This window comes from Toxotes jaculatrix, chromosome 2 (genome assembly GCF_017976425.1).
Source record: "Toxotes jaculatrix isolate fToxJac2 chromosome 2, fToxJac2.pri, whole genome shotgun sequence".
Classification (NCBI taxonomy): domain Eukaryota; kingdom Metazoa; phylum Chordata; class Actinopteri; family Toxotidae; genus Toxotes; species Toxotes jaculatrix.
Window position 1 is genome coordinate 12,137,077 of NC_054395.1, and position 15,005 is coordinate 12,152,081.

Sequence of the window (15,005 nt, forward strand, 5' to 3'; positions counted from 1 at the left end):
GGCAACGTTTCCTGTCACAGAGGGAGCAGTGGCGCTCACGGTTAGAAACTGATCCGGGAGCTGATATCTTTGGCGGTTACCAGCTGCAGTGACCCTGCTTTGCCTGAATGAAAGCCGACCACAGACCAGCTGTCAGTCAAACACATGAGGTCTCTGAAGAAGGCGAGCACCGGCGACGAACCGCGAGACAAACAAACATGTAGGTACCGTTTCATGGTGGTGGAGGTTTTTGTTCTGAATTAAACACCAAAGCTGTGGTGAAGTAACACCGTCTGAGCAGTGTCACTCCTCTGCATGCACTTTTAAAGCTGGCAGAAAGCAGACGAGCTAGCTAGCATGTAGTCCCTACTCCCGGCTGTCACTTTAGTAGTTTTACCTTACATGGAAGTGGAAGAAGAGAGGAGGGAAAAGTTTAAACAGTGACTATTAACAGTTAATCTGTTGTGTGGTTGTCTGTCCCTACACCCTTTACTCAAGTAGAAGGACTAATATCACAGTGTAAAAATACTCCATTACAATTAAATGTTCTGCATTTAAAAATCCGACAGAAGTATTGTTGGCTAAGTACACAAATGTGTATTTATTTCTGGGACTTTGGGAGCGTGTTACTTATATGGGCCTCGAAGTGTTCTTCAAATGAACCCATCTGAGAAGTTTAGAGGGGAAATGTCTCATTGGATCTGCTAACAAGTCACAGACTTTTAAACATAACTAGAGGTAGATAGAAAATGCAAAAACAATTTAGTTAAAGGCTAAATTATATACAATAGCTAAATAGAGTAAATAAGATATGAAAATATATATAAATAAGTAGAATAAAAATATATCTGCATATCAAAATAAAGACTAGAGATAGACCCACATTATACTATGTCCTGAATATACACTGTACAATGGTGATGCACTCCCTTCATATTTTTTTAGAGAGAGAGATGCACAAACCTTGAAAGATCAGATTAATCTGATATGTAATACATATAATATGTAATGTGATGAATATAAGTTCAGGTGAGCAGCCTGTCCTGCTACAAGTGGCCCCAAGAGGGTGCTACTTCTGTGCAAGGGGTCACAAACCAAAGAGGTTGGGAACCACTGGCTTAATCTTTAATAATGTACTAAGTACCTAGTGTAGTAAAAAGTGAAATATTTCTCTCTGAAACATGTTTAAGTCTGAAGCAGCAGAAAATGGAAACGCTGAGGTACAAGATGCCACATTGTACAACTACTGTAGTACCTAATGGCTGCTGCTACCTGTTGCAGTTTCTCTGATAGGACAGTCATAATTGCTTCTACTTATAAAAATGGTCCTGAATCAAGGTTAGTGTGAATAGTACAAGCACTAAGTAAGTTTACCTACATTTCTACTAGTGTTGTAGGGTTGCTTCCTCAAGGTTGGCCACCTACCTAGATTGTTTGCTTACTTACTAAGGTTATTTGGTAAATTAGCCAGGGGAGAGCATTTATAAAAACTGACTGTAGGCTGCGTGATAACAGGATAACTTCAGAGAGAGAGGTTGCAAAGATGTGTTGAATCAAGAGCAACACTGACGACTGATCTCCATTCATTAGGAATATGTACACACGACGTAAGACCCAGGAAATAATACTGCACAGCTGTGTTTGAGATGTTATATGGACCAGGAATATGTATGCTGTCGTACACAGACAGAAATTTAAGTCACGTAGCTTACATTAATCGCAGCTTGTTAGTTAAAAAAAACCTTCCACCATTGTTACACTACGCAAGCGCGAAAAGGACCCGACTACGAAATATATTTTTACAGAGTAAAATGTTTTAAATCCACAAGGTGCGATCACTGCGTCGAAAATCCGAATATCAAGCAGATCATGTTCATAGAAAAGATATAAGAATATGGTTTAATTAAAAATACTGGCTTGAGGCAAATTTTGTTCAGGCGCAACGGAAAGCGATTATGCTCTTGATGCATTTAATCTTCGGAGTTGGTACTGCGCATGTGCACAATTTTAAATTTGGGGGACGGTACGAAAAAAGCGACTTTGAAGTACGGTGAAAACACTAAACCTCCTCGCTTCGGTTTGTTGTCACCTAATCATTATTTTTTTCTTTTAGCGATAAGAAATATGAGTTTTCAGAATCGTTTAAGAAGCAATGTTCAAGAAGTGGAGGCGTGGCCGTGGTCGCCACGTTCCCATAATGCATAGCGCGGGAGTCTCAATTATTATATAGTTTAACTTATTTATACTTGCATCTCACTCAAAACGCAGAGGTGCGGTTACTGGACAGTATAAACTCATTACATCTGTGAAGTACACGGGATTTCAGTTGTGTCATGTTTGTCCGTGAACCATAACAGAGAATGCTAAGACGGAGAATCCGGTCCGGGGCTCAAACTCATTCAGATCAGTACGCTCTTGTTTCTCTTCAGATCGTATAAATCTTTCGCCTTTTACTAAAGATTTCCGTGGAGAGGAACAACAAGAGTTTTACCCAATTTTTTGATGCCCTGCGAAAGTGGGGCTTTCTATGGTTGTGAAATAAAAATTTGAAAACTAAAAGAGTATCTTTGGTAGTTAAGTGTTGATGTGTAAACACACGATTTTTAAAGTTTCTGGCACATTGAGCTGTTATTCTACACCTTATCACCCTGTAAAATAACTTTTCTAATGGCTCATTGATAATATTATTTTTAGCTTCTACAAACCTGCACAGGGTTGTGAAGGGCAGTTGGGGAAAAAGTATGCAAACAGAAAACATGTCAAATGAATTAATACCAACTGAAGCAAAAAATTGTCCTGCATGTAATAGTGAAATATCTCTTTTTTTTTCTCTAAAGGGTGTTTGTAGGCAAATGTGAGGGAGTCAGTGCTTTGCTCAAGAGCCCTTAAGAACCCTTGGTTGCTCAGAAGGCCTTTTTCACAGCTGACCTTGAGACATGGAGAGGTGACAGGAGAGAAAACACAGGTTTTCTTACTGTGACCAGTCAGAATGTCTTCAGTAAAAAAGGATCTGGGATAACATGCTTTAACTTGTGTTTCTTTGGCTGTTCCACAGCTGGGACAGAGAATCAAATACCCTGATCACATTTAACAAAAATGGTGCATTTCTACTTCACTTGGTTCCCCAGCAATTGTCATAAATGAATGCTGGTAAATGCCAGAGAATTACAGAGAATGCATATTTCTAAACATTATCCTCTCTGTAGAGCAGCACAAAAAATACTCGATAAGCGATAAAGTATATGTATTTCCTGATATTAAAGCTGTTAATGCTGTTATCATTTCAACAGTGAACAAAGTACATGAAGATTTGACTAGTTTTTGTTTTTTAGTCTTCTGTGATCAGTCAACTGCCGATTTCCTGTTGCATCTGTTGAACATCCCTTTTTTTTCCCTGCATGTTGTTAGAATGTGACGCTGTGTTGAGTAGTCATAACCAAGTTCACAGCTCTTTTGCAGTCAGCTTTTCTCTCTTGGTGAGTTATCATTTTTTTAAATTGTTGATGTTTTTTTTAAAATCTATTTTCGTATTATTTTTAAAAATGATTTAAAGGCTTGGTAAAGAGTTTGTGACTCTTGTGAAATAGCTGCAAATAGTTGATAGACCATAGACTTACTGATGTCGTTGCGATGATAGCACGAGATGTGACAACTATCTTCTACCTCTTTTACCATCTGTTGGTTCAATTTGTGCTTTACAATGTCAACATTTGACATTATGGCCTGTGATATATTTTATTAGCTTTTTATAAAATGAGAATATGAGGCTGCTGGATGAATCAACGTGATTTATTCGTCTAAAGGAATGATTTCATGCTCTAAAGTTATGAAAACAAGCATTAACAGTTGGCTACAATTAAGATTAGCCTGAATAATTTGCTAAAAATGCAACAGGAACCTATAGAATAAGAGACCAGTACTTTACGGGATGAGTGTGGTATGTGTTTGCTGCATTGCTGTTCAGCCTTCTTGTGGTATGATGTGTTAGATAGAGTCAACTTCCCCATTCAGACAGATGATGACAGCATTAAAAAACTGTGTGACTCTGCAGTCAGTGTACAAAGATCTATAGGAGATATCAGAAGAATTTGAACAAGTACATAAAAAGAGGTGAGAGATGACTTGAATAAGTTAACGTTCGTGTCCAGTAGGAAGCAGTGTCACATTTAGCAAACCGCACTGTAAAAGACAGTGTAAGCAAACTGCCACATCCATGAAATAAAGTAAATATTGCACAGGTCTGCACCTTACATTGTTGAGATGTTTGGAGATGTGTGCATGAGATTTGTTCAACTCCTGTCAGGAGGTAGGTTCAAAATGAGACGAAAACAAACATGAATGTACTGCGTACAAGTATTTACAAAACAGCTATGTTTCTGAGCAACCCCTGACTGTTCACCTTTGCCTCCTTGCATCCCTTAGAGGTGTAATTCCAATGTTAATGGCTTCTGTGCTCTTCCTGTGATTCTTATGTGATTATGTGAAATGTGACTCTTTTCTGGTTTTCTTTGTCTTTTATGACAACAAACTAAATATTTTGGGATTTTGAACTATTGGTCAGACCAAAAAATGGATTGAGTAAACAGTCCTGCATCTCCACTGCATGGTGGCCTAAGGGTTAGACAACCAGTTTTATGATGGTAGATGGACAGTCACACCAGACCTGTCTCTAAATGAATGATTCACTCCTGAACGCTGACCCTGTACTCTTTGTCCACCTTTTAAATATACTTGAGCAAGGCACATTCCTCCCAGCACTCTAGCAAATCTAGATTTTGACTTTGTCCGGGTTCACAGTATATTACAGAAACAGCAGAGTCAAAAAGCTAAGGTTAAAGTGGAACAGGGAGTACAGACAGAGATTAGAGGGAGATCAGCACTCTAGATTTATCCCCCCGCTTGTGTCTCCTCTTACAGCAGTACTGAGCTTAGGAGCTGTCAGGAGGCAGGATGATTAACATCTGATCCAAGTGTGTATTCTGCTGTCAAGAGAACAAAAGTCTGGTTTATCTGCTTACCCTGAAGTCTGGCATGAAGACAAACTAATCTTACCTTGCAGTGCATCATTTAGACGTCTTGCCTCAAACTGCATGTTGTGTCATAAAGACTGTGATGTAGACAGACTAACCACAAAATAGAGAAGCTGCTTGTTCAGAACATTTTCTAACATTTTACACTCAGCTGTGGGAGTTAAATGAAAACTGACTTCAGTTAAACCCTGATCACCACAGGTCTGAACCAATAACATCGTCAGTTTCCAAACCGCTAACTGGATGTGAGCTGAACGTTGATCTGCACTCCATCTCCAACTCAGACTGTCAGACACAACATGTTGAAAAAATCTGTGAGATCTCAACACTGGATGAAGAAGTTAAAGAGAAGCCACACACTGACTCTGAACAACCAGAGAAGATCCACGTGGTTCCGATCCACCGGCGTCCGGATCTGCTGGCTCCCTGCGCGGACCTGGTCAACTCTGAGTGGCAGAGGAGCCAGGCCGCCCGGGTTCACTCCCTTCAGAAGTCCTGTCCAGAGTTCCCCGTCTCCCTGGTTCTTCTGCAGGGACGTAAAGAGAAAGAGCGGCTGCTCGGCCATGTCCGGCTGTCCCGGGTCGTGGGTCACAGCAGCAGCCTATTCGTGGAGTCAGTGGTTGTGTCCAAGGCAGAGCGAGGGAAGGGCTACGGCCGGACTTTGATGGAGGAAACTGAGCGCTACTCCAAAAGCAGAGGGTTCAAGCGCCTGTGCCTGACCACTCACGATAAGCAGCACTTCTACGCACACCTGGGCTACGTGCTGTCGACGCCAGTGCAGAACGCAGGCGCCATGACGTCGTTTGTTCCCATGGAGATGCTTCTGAGGTTCTCCAGGATGCCGAGCGAAGAGACGAGCACGTGGAAACAAACACAGACAATGATGGATGCTCAAATACCACAAGGGAGCAGAGACTCAGGAGGTACTTGTGCTGTAGGGTCACCTCCACCTTCTAGCTTACTTTCTCCTCTTCCCCCTTCTTTGACTTCCATCCCTCCTCCTCCCCCTTGTCCTCCTCCTCCTCCTTCCTCCATCCCCACTCCTCCCCCACCACCTCCTCCCTCCATCCCTTCTCCACCTCCTGCTCCTCCTCAATCTGCAGGGCAGCTTGTAGTTCAGACTCTGACCCAAACTCCCTACAGAGACGCCAAAGGAGTTCCCATCTACTGGATGCACAAAGACATTTGACGAACACACAATCTGATACACTTGGAAATGCATACACCCACAGTATGTTTATATGTGCATACATCAAAAAGAAACATGTACAAGCATAAAGCATATTCACCATTATCAAGTAAAAGAGGAAATACAGAGTGGAAAACCTCACAGAAATATCTTAGCAAACCGAAGAACTGCACATTCATCCACTTCTGCTATACATTTAGACACACTCAGTCACACACTCACAGTCTACACGCTGATATTTTGGATTGAAACACACTAAGCGAGTCCATGAGGTTTCGAGCTGAGGGAAAAGTGGGGTCAAAAAAATATCACAAGCACAGAAACACACACTTTAAAGATGGACGAAGCACAAATGTGTTTCACAACCAGAGACACCATGTACTGTATGTTGTCAAACAAATCTCATCATGTAGTATTTGGGTGAAAACTGTAAGAGACTTTGGTAAATGGTTTACAACTTTGATGCTGCATTTTGCAACCTGCCTCTTATTTCCATAGTTTGGAACATCATTCTAAAAACATATTTCAAAAATGAAAACTTTAAATCTGCCTTTTGTGGATAATAACAAAAAAGTGTGGTACTTTCAACCCTTGTTATCAATTCCAAGTGGTCCAGGTAACAACATTATACTGAATGTGGGCTGTGGTGTATAACTGCAGTGTAAAAGTTAGTAAAATGGAAATGGTGGCTAACACTATTAGAATGAGAAGCAGGTTGTAAAACAAGTGGAGCCTTTCCTAAATACATTTGCAGATTGTGAATTGTCAAAGCTCCCATCCACTCAGAAAGGTGTTAATGTTACTTCACTTGGATGTTTGAGCTTCAAACATCCAACATACTTGGAGGGTGTTTTCACATTCACCTGCAGGAAACTTAAAATGTCCAGTCCACTTATGAGAATGGAATTTCCAGTAAAGTGAGACACATCTTATGTTCAGCTATTAAACTTTGAAATTATTATTATTGTTATCATATTATGGGTTTTTCAATGAGGCAAAAGGAATACCTGTAATTTTAAGTCACAGGCTAAAAAAACAGCCAACTGGTAACTGTAACTGTATTTTTAATGTACTTGAAAAGATTACTAATAATCAAGATTAAATAGTGTTACCTTCTGCAAAGAGAAATTAGGAAAAAAAACTGTTTTGGCTCCACCAGACAACTAAACCAATTAAAATACTTCTGAGCACCTCAGAATGTTCAAAATCAAATCTGTATCTGCTGCTGTTAGATTATGTGACACTGTAATGTCAGAGTCGAGGGTTGAATGTGCCTTGTTGAACAGCCAGAGAACCAAAGCCTTATTAAAGTTGTAAAGATTTGTTATGTGTGTGAAACTGGTACATCTGATGTTTCCATGGTGAAAAACAATGGAAATAAACAAAATTTGATGAAATATTTATTTGGCCTGTGTTTACTTTTTAAATTTTTCCATTTTATTACCCATCAGGAGTTTAGGTCATCAAGTATAAGCTCACACGAAGTTAGAATTATCCCAGAGTGCAAAAATGGCATTTTTTGAAATATTTTAAATGTTTGCTTGTTTGTGTTTGTATTTGCATCTATTAAGAACTCTGTCCCACTGCAGAGAGGTTCTTACTGGCCCATTTCTCTCTCCTGTCAGGACGGACACGTCAGTGGGTGAGCAGCCATGCTGCTGTCTCACCTCCCTCGCCCCTTCCTCCTCCTCCTCCTCTTCCTATTCTTTTCCCTTTCTCCCCTCCTCTGTATTTTACTGTCACAGAATTCCATCCACGGAGATCCGCTCCCCCACAATCCCCGGCCTGCTGTGGCTGCAGCGGGTCCAATCCTGCAGGACCGGCCTTTTGTCGTGGTGTGGAATATGCCCACGGCTCGCTGTCAGCGGCGCTACAACATCCACCTGAACCTGGGAGACTTTGATATTGTGGAGAACCGACAGCAGAGATTCCAGGGACAGGTGATTGATCCCAGTGGGTTTACCGTGGTGTCACCAGTGGAATGTGATACTTTCTGATGCCAGTAAATATGTTCAACATATATTTATCCTACTTCCTACTATTAATTGTTGTATACAAACAAAACTGGGCATATCGTGTATTTTTACAAAGATATTTTAAATCTATGGGGTTGTGTATTTAATAATGGTCCTGGTCCGTGCTGCCCGCTCCCCAGCAGACCACGGCATAATGGACACCACAGAGTCATAGAATGAAATATGTGGTCAGACACGTCCAGAATGTGTGTTCTCTACTGCTACTGCTAATTCTACTGCTCTCAAGTTGGATTATTTTCATGCTAATATAATTTGCCTGCTATATTGTCACCTTATACTGTCATTATGCCTAATGTGTTAGCAAACAGTTTCCTATTTAACACATCCAGGAGTCATCGAGCAACATTAGCATTCCTTTTTAGTCGCATTTATGTCCACCTGATAACTATAAGGACAACGGTCTGTTCTTGTCTGTCCTTGTGAAACAGTTCCTTACTACAGTTAGAAATGAGCATCACTGAGACTGAAACCTTAAATGTATCACACAATCAAAAAGAACAGAACTAAAAGAGGTTAAAAAGCTCTCTATAGTTTTGTGATAATTCTCTGTGTGCAAATCTTTAAACATTCCAGAAAATGACCATCTTCTACCGTGACCGCTTGGGGAAATATCCATACCTCTCACGAGATGGCAGGAAGGTGAACGGAGGAATACCTCAGCTTGGTGACCTTGACACTCACCTTTCCCTCACAGAGATGCTGATGTCCAGCTTGCTCCAGCCAAACTTCACGGGTTTAGCCGTCATCGACTGGGAGGAGTGGCGGCCGCTGTGGGAGAGAAACTTCGGATCCAAGATGGAGTACCGGAAGCAGTCCAAGCTGCTGGCGAGACAGGAGAGACCGGATTTGTCAGACAGGGCCCTGACATCGCTGGCTAGGCAAATGTTTGAGGAGAGCGCGCGGAAGTTCATGGAGGAGACGCTGCGGCTGGCGGTCAAACATCATCCCAAGGGACTCTGGGGGTTTTATGGTTTTCCTGCTTGCTTTAATAAGCACAAGAGAAAGGCAGGTAAGAAAAACACGAACTGCGTGTTGAGCAGTTTGGTTGGTGGGTAGTGACCTCCATTGTATCTACATGTACAGCATTATTTTGATGAGGTGATGTAGGTATGTAGCTAGAAAGCACTAATTTAACTGTCATAAGAAAAGCTAATTTTTTTTTTTTAAGTTGAAGTCTTGAGTTGAAGTTATAACTGATGATTAAAAACAGGTCTGTGTCTTTTCTTGTTTCACATCATGTGTGATCAGATAAGAACTATACAGGACTCTGTCACAGAGGGACGACACAGCAAAATGACCGTCTGTCCTGGCTCTGGACTCAGTCCACTGCTCTCTATCCCAGCATCTACCTGCCTCAGAGGCTGGCAGGATCAATGGACGCAGCTCTGATGGTCAGGTACAGAGAATTAAGAAAACACGGAGAACTTTTCACCTGCATTAACCTGCTTCGGTCAACAGAGTTCCAGGAGCTTTAATCTCTGGAAACTAGAGATAAAAACACTGTGATTTACCTGTTATTCATGTACTATTAAAATAAATATTTATCTACACATGACATGACATTAAAGGAATTACTGACGGGACATTTCTGTTTTCTTCACTCAGGCACAGAGTGCTAGAGGCTTTGAGGGTGGCGTCACATTGGCGCCATAGCAGCTATACCGACCACATCACACCAGTTCTTTCCTATGCCAGGCTGGCATTCACACACACACTCACCTTTCTCAATAAGGTAGGATTTATTTCAGCTCATAAACACTCATAAACACACAAATGCATACCACTTTATTAAGAAAAATAAATGTGGAAATATGGAATGCAAATGTGCGTGCAGACAGACCTGGTGCATACACTAGGGGAAAGTGCGTCACTGGGAGCTGCCGGCGTGGTGCTGTGGGGAGAACTGAAGTTTGCCAAATCCAGGGTATGTGTAGTGACGTGTGAGAGAAAAGGTTATTTATTTTTATATTATTTTTTAGGTTTGTGTTTCTGTGTGTGTGTCTGTGTGTAAGCCTAACCCCTTCTCCTACCACCCCCAGCATCAGTGCATCCTTCTCAGAGACTACATCCACACAGTCTTGGGTCCCTACATACGGTCACTGAGGTCTGATACCCAGAGCTGCAGCCTTCAACTGTGCCACGGCAACGGGCGCTGCACCAGGCGACACCCCTCCTCTGGTCACATGGTTTCTGCAGGTCTACCTTCGATCTCAGACCCTCATGACTCCTCCAGTGTCAAACATTTTCACAACCACTTCATGTGCCAGTGCTACCCAGGCTGGACTGGGCAGGAGTGTCAAGAGAAGACAAGGGACGATAACAGACAGAAGAACAAGTAACCCAAACTATTCTATCAAGGTGTTGTTCTTTCACATCATTCCCCTTAATGAATTGACAGCCCTTTATAGTAAAGTAAAAATAAATTAAAATTCATAAACAAATTTGTGAATTTATCAATGTTTCTTTCACATACAAATCTATAATACAAAAACATGCGTGAACATCTAACCATTTGATTTTATTTTTTGGCATTACACTGACGTGATTATGACGTGATTACACATAGTTCACGAACAATTACGTTTTAAACGAGAAGCCAAGGTGAAACACTGACACAATGTCCTATCGCTCACAGTGTTAAGGACAGTTTTTTTAAAGATGTAACATCAATACAAACAGGATAACAAATACATTATTGAAAAAAAATGTCTGCATTAACACATTTAATGATACATGACTGAAATCAGTCTGTTTTACTTTTTGAGAGTCCACCACATTTTTACTGCATAATGTTCCACATGTTGCACAACATCTGGTACATTTTTAAAGACGGTGTGTCATTTAAACACACTTTGTACAGTGGCAACAATTTGAAGCTGCTCATTATTTTGAGCAATAATAATAATAATAATGATTAGTTTGCTGAAAGCCTTTATTATTATATGTGTATTATCCGATGTGATGTTATGAGAGAAGTGCATGGTTCCATCATATACATTTAGTTTTTAAAGACTAAAACCATTTAGAGAACATTCTGACAAATGTTTCCTCTTCAAGGAAAAACCCACTGTAAAACACAGTTTTACTGCACTTCTCATGTCCACATTAAACAGTATGTGTGCGCATGTGTAATTTTCTGTGCATATCTTCCTCATGTCCCTCTTCTCAGTGCTGTCAGGTTGCGTCTCAGTGCCTGCAGTTCTTGGATCAGTAGTGACAGCTCTGTGGCTGCAGCCTCTTTCTCCTTCACCGCCTCAGTCAGCATCTGGATTGCACCGCCCTGCTGGACTGGAGAAGTAAACAGACTTGGGTAACACAAAGCAAAATACAGTTAGAGTCACAGAGATCGTTTTTAAAAATTCATGGGATTACATGCTGTAGCTTGAAGCGGAAATTAAAGTTGACACTGGTGAGTAATAAGATGCTGAGAAAGCTGCTGAAATAAAATCGGATGAAGTTTAATTCATTGATAGAGGAAGGACAGGGGGAACAGATGAAAATGAAATGAAGATAATGTCTCACCCAAGAAGTAGAAGATGAGTAAAACTGTTAGCAGAAGCAAAGTGATAATAGCACAGCCCATGGCATAGGCACGAGATGAAGTGGGTGTCAACATGTCCTGAAGGCGGCTCTGCCATTTGCTGCTGATGGGATGGTCCCTCTGACTGACAGCTCTCATGTCACACGTGTAGACGTTTCCGTTCGGGGAAGGTGTGTAAGCAGGACGAGGAGGCCTCATCCCTGAAATCACACACAGTGGAGTCAGCCAGTGTCAGTGTGTATTTGTGATTGTACTTTTGTGGCAGTGTTTGAGGGATGTGTGTGTGTGTTGTAGCCAGGTTTTGTCTGTGTGTGAACCTCTGTGATTTTATATTTGGGAGGCAGGGTATGTGTGTGTATGTGTGTATTTTTTGTAGTTGTACGGAGGGTTTGTATTAACACTTTAGCCTGTCTTTGAGGTGTTTGTGTGTCACAGTGCTTGAGTTTTTGTGTCTTAGTATCTTTGTATCAATGTTTGTGGCGGTTTGTGTGTGTGAGTGTATGTGCATGTGCGTATATACAGATGATTGTGTTTTCGTTGTGTGATAAAGCAGTGGTTGAACAATCTGTCAGTACAATTCTTCAGAACTTGATTTGGCTTTCTGTGGCTAACCCTCCATCTTGGAGAGACCGAAATTATTCTGTCTAAAAGACCAAATAAACACGCCGGAGAGTTGAAAGTTAAAGGTGAATCTCCAGTTACCTGAAAAAAATGTCACCTGTTAAGATTGTGAGGTAAATCAATATCTACCAGGTGAATCTATGGTTCATCAAATTTTCATGAATGTTTTTTCCGAGAAAAGGAAGCAGGAGCTCTGGTTCAGGATCATTTTGATTATGCTGCCACCTCTTGGTTTGAAGGATTATCACAACTTGTGAAAAACTCCACAAAACAAACTAGAAAGGGTAATCTTAAGGAATACTTAACTAACAGTTGAGAATAGGGTTTATTCATTTATATATGACTTGTAAAATTGAACTGTGTCTTTATGTATATATATTTATGTAATTACCTTTCACTGATACTTACAGACTTGATACTGACACAGCTGTCTAATAAGAAGTATTTTAATTCCATTTATTTTGTTATGGTTTAAGACTTTGATGGGTAAAAACATATTCCTTTATTCAGCTGTACTACAGTACTACTACTGCCTTCCTTTAAGCCTAAAACTGATCATGAGCACATACTGAAAGTAGCCTTGAAAAGACGGTTTCTCAGTTATTTATAACACAGTTTACATACTGAAGCAAGCTCAGACCTTGTAGTTTATGCCACTTAGCTACTGTTTGTTCTGTTTATGTTTGTTGGTGTGTGTATTTGTCCTATGTTGTCCTTACAATGCTGTTTCTTAAATGTGGAAGAGAGCAATGGACATAAGCCTTTACTTTTTTTTGGTATATTTTATACTGTGTGTGTGTGTGTGTGTACCTTTGTGGCTGTGTTCGGCGTGTGTTCGGTGGAGATCATTGATGGAGTCCACAGAATGTAGCTCGATCTCAGTGAGATCTTTGTCGCTGACCCTGTAGAACTGAGGGGTAGTCTGGGAGGAAGGAGGCCTTGACATCTCGCCTCCTCTTGTGGGAGAATTCATGAAGAAGAGATGGGTCATGGTGGCACTCAACTGGTCAACATATAGGCAACACATAGGTATAGGCTGTTCTATCTAAAACTGTGGTATGCACCTCTCTGCAGTAGGTTGACATGTAAGGATGTACTGTGAGAGGGAAAACAGATCAGCTCGGCTTCTACTTGAAGACAAAACAAACAGGTCATATGAGTAGCTGATTTATCAGAGCTATTATTAGAGCTGGTTGTCAAACCCATAAAGGCACAATGCAACTGGAATTTGAAGCAAGGGCCAAAGGACAGAACTGGCTCCTATCTAATAACTAACTGACTGTACTCAAAACACTATGGACAGATCAGACCTTATAAGATATTATTAGATAAAACAGGCCTAAGAAACTCTCTCCTCCCACTTACCTTCTGTCACCATTAAGAAGAACTGTGTTGGATTTTATGTGTGTCTGCTTGTTTGTTCTTGTCCCTCGCTCTTCTTGTTAACCCAGTCTCACACTCAGACACTCGACTGCCTAAACATGTGTGTGCACCCACAGGATTAGCAACACGTTATCTAAATATCCACTCAGTGAAAAAAAAAAAGTAATCCCATCAAACCCAGATTAAATCCTAAAAAGTAAACAGCGATTCCAGTAAAATCCTTGATGTATGAAAACAGAAGGAATCTCCAGGTTTTGCCACAAGGTCCATGTAAGTGTGCGTCACTGAACAACTGTAAGACGCCCCCTCATGCCACCCCCTCTTACTAACTATGTGTGTGTCCGTGTTCCAATTTAGCCCTAGCTGCCCTGTGCGAGAGATAGAAGCATGGAGAGAGAGGTGAAGTCTTCTCAGCCCCATTACCCCCCTCCAAACATGCTCACGCACACGCCCAACCCTGAAGGCCCTCAAGGCCTAAAATAGCAGCAGAGACATGGGGGTATTATTAGTTTCTCAGGCCAAAGGATGACTCAATGATCTGGGTGGAGGGCATGATGGGATACACAGAGATACACACACACACATGGTGATGGGTGAAGATGGTCATGGGGGAACAAATTTGACCTCTTAACACATTTGAAGTTTTCAGAAGCTACAAAATTGTGACTGTTTTCTGAATGGCACACCCTAAATGAGCCAAAATATATTGATTCTTTTGGGGTGACAAAGAGCATAAGCAAGACAAGAGAGTATATAGCCCTGGAGCAGCTAACGGGTAGCAAACCACTATCTAGGACATAATACTGCCCATCACAAAAAATGCATATACTTGTGTTGAAGAAAAAAAAACAACTTGGGTCCAGATACCTCAATCTGGACCAAAGTGGTGGAGTGACTGATCAACTGAAATTCCTAGATCCATGACTGAAAATTAGGATGGAAATACTAGGTGCAATTAGTGCAATGTTTCCTTCACCACTGGACGTTATTAAGTTATTCAGCATTGTGATTACAATAGCATCATTGGTCATTATAGTAAAGTGGAAAGGAAAATTAGAGGACATTTTTGGTCCTTCTATGGTCCTATAATAAATTTGGGAATATCTCCTACAAACACCAAACTGTTTGATCCTATTTGACTTTATCAGCCTCAGTTCATCATCCTAAAATGTTCATCTGTACTACACTAAACCAATGAAGGGGAAAAAAAGACTAAACGACTACAT

At 41.0% G+C, this 15,005-nt stretch overlaps 4 protein-coding genes and 1 non-coding gene across 7 annotated transcripts in view; 4 read left to right on the forward strand and 1 right to left on the reverse strand.

Annotated features, from left to right (window-relative positions):
* Positions 1–69: 69 nt before the first annotated feature.
* Positions 70–10,785, forward strand: hyal3 (hyaluronidase 3). Of its 2 annotated transcripts, none has more exons than XM_041047930.1 (7): positions 70–199; positions 7,824–8,138; positions 8,808–9,243; positions 9,483–9,630; positions 9,840–9,966; positions 10,069–10,158; positions 10,274–10,785. In XM_041047930.1, the coding sequence occupies exons 2-7, from the start codon at positions 7,851–7,853 to the stop codon at positions 10,571–10,573; spliced, it is 1,389 nt and encodes a 462-aa protein (XP_040903864.1). In that variant the 5' UTR covers positions 70–199; positions 7,824–7,850; the 3' UTR covers positions 10,574–10,785. The 2 variants fall into 2 exon arrangements, with proteins under 2 accessions (XP_040903864.1, XP_040903856.1); XM_041047922.1 differs by lacking the exon at positions 70–199 and adding an exon at positions 3,386–3,455.
* LOC121177310 lies at positions 2,389–2,502 on the forward strand. The gene has a single exon (XR_005893217.1). It is a non-coding gene; the product is annotated as a U5 spliceosomal RNA (small nuclear RNA).
* LOC121191178 (N-alpha-acetyltransferase 80) lies at positions 3,610–6,198 on the forward strand. Its single transcript, XM_041052298.1, has 3 exons — positions 3,610–3,656; positions 5,211–5,932; positions 6,113–6,198. The coding sequence occupies exons 1-3, from the start codon at positions 3,610–3,612 to the stop codon at positions 6,196–6,198; spliced, it is 855 nt and encodes a 284-aa protein (XP_040908232.1).
* Positions 4,429–15,005, forward strand: part of ifrd2 (interferon-related developmental regulator 2) — a 30,789-nt gene continuing 20,212 nt past the window's right edge. For both annotated transcript variants that reach the window (XM_041047943.1, XM_041047952.1), the window contains exon 1: positions 4,429–4,440. The gene's annotated coding sequence lies outside the window, so the exon portion shown is untranslated. The remainder of the gene's footprint in view (positions 4,441–15,005) is intronic.
* si:dkey-20d21.12 (uncharacterized protein LOC556245 homolog) lies at positions 10,739–14,181 on the reverse strand. Its single transcript, XM_041047980.1, has 4 exons — positions 13,762–14,181; positions 13,207–13,350; positions 11,757–11,975; positions 10,739–11,522 (listed from the first exon to the last, which is right to left on the reverse strand). Exons 1-4 carry the CDS (start codon positions 13,772–13,774, stop codon positions 11,386–11,388), a joined length of 513 nt encoding a protein of 170 aa, XP_040903914.1. The 5' UTR covers positions 13,775–14,181; the 3' UTR covers positions 10,739–11,385.

Bases quoted from the DNA above. Each gene is read 5' to 3' on its own strand.
- LOC121191178 (XM_041052298.1), top strand. From the start codon at position 3,610: ATGATAGCACGAGATGTGACAACTATCTTCTACCTCTTTTACCATCT. The intron at 3,657-5,210 runs GTTGGTTCAATT...TGATCACCACAG, and splicing joins TTCTACCTCTTTTACCATCT to GTCTGAACCAATAACATCGT. The intron at 5,933-6,112 runs GTACTTGTGCTG...CTCAATCTGCAG, and splicing joins AGGGAGCAGAGACTCAGGAG to GGCAGCTTGTAGTTCAGACT.
- hyal3 (XM_041047930.1), top strand. From the start codon at position 7,851: ATGCTGCTGTCTCACCTCCCTCGCCCCTTCCTCCTCCTCCTCCTCTTC. The intron at 9,244-9,482 runs GTAAGAAAAACA...ATGTGTGATCAG, and splicing joins TAAGCACAAGAGAAAGGCAG to ATAAGAACTATACAGGACTC. The intron at 9,967-10,068 runs GTAGGATTTATT...ATGTGCGTGCAG, and splicing joins CACTCACCTTTCTCAATAAG to ACAGACCTGGTGCATACACT.
- si:dkey-20d21.12 (XM_041047980.1), bottom strand. The intron at 11,976-13,206 runs GTACACACACAC...GTGTGATTTCAG, and splicing joins CGCCGAACACAGCCACAAAG to GGATGAGGCCTCCTCGTCCT. The intron at 11,523-11,756 runs GTGAGACATTAT...TTACTTCTCCAG, and splicing joins ACTCATCTTCTACTTCTTGG to TCCAGCAGGGCGGTGCAATC.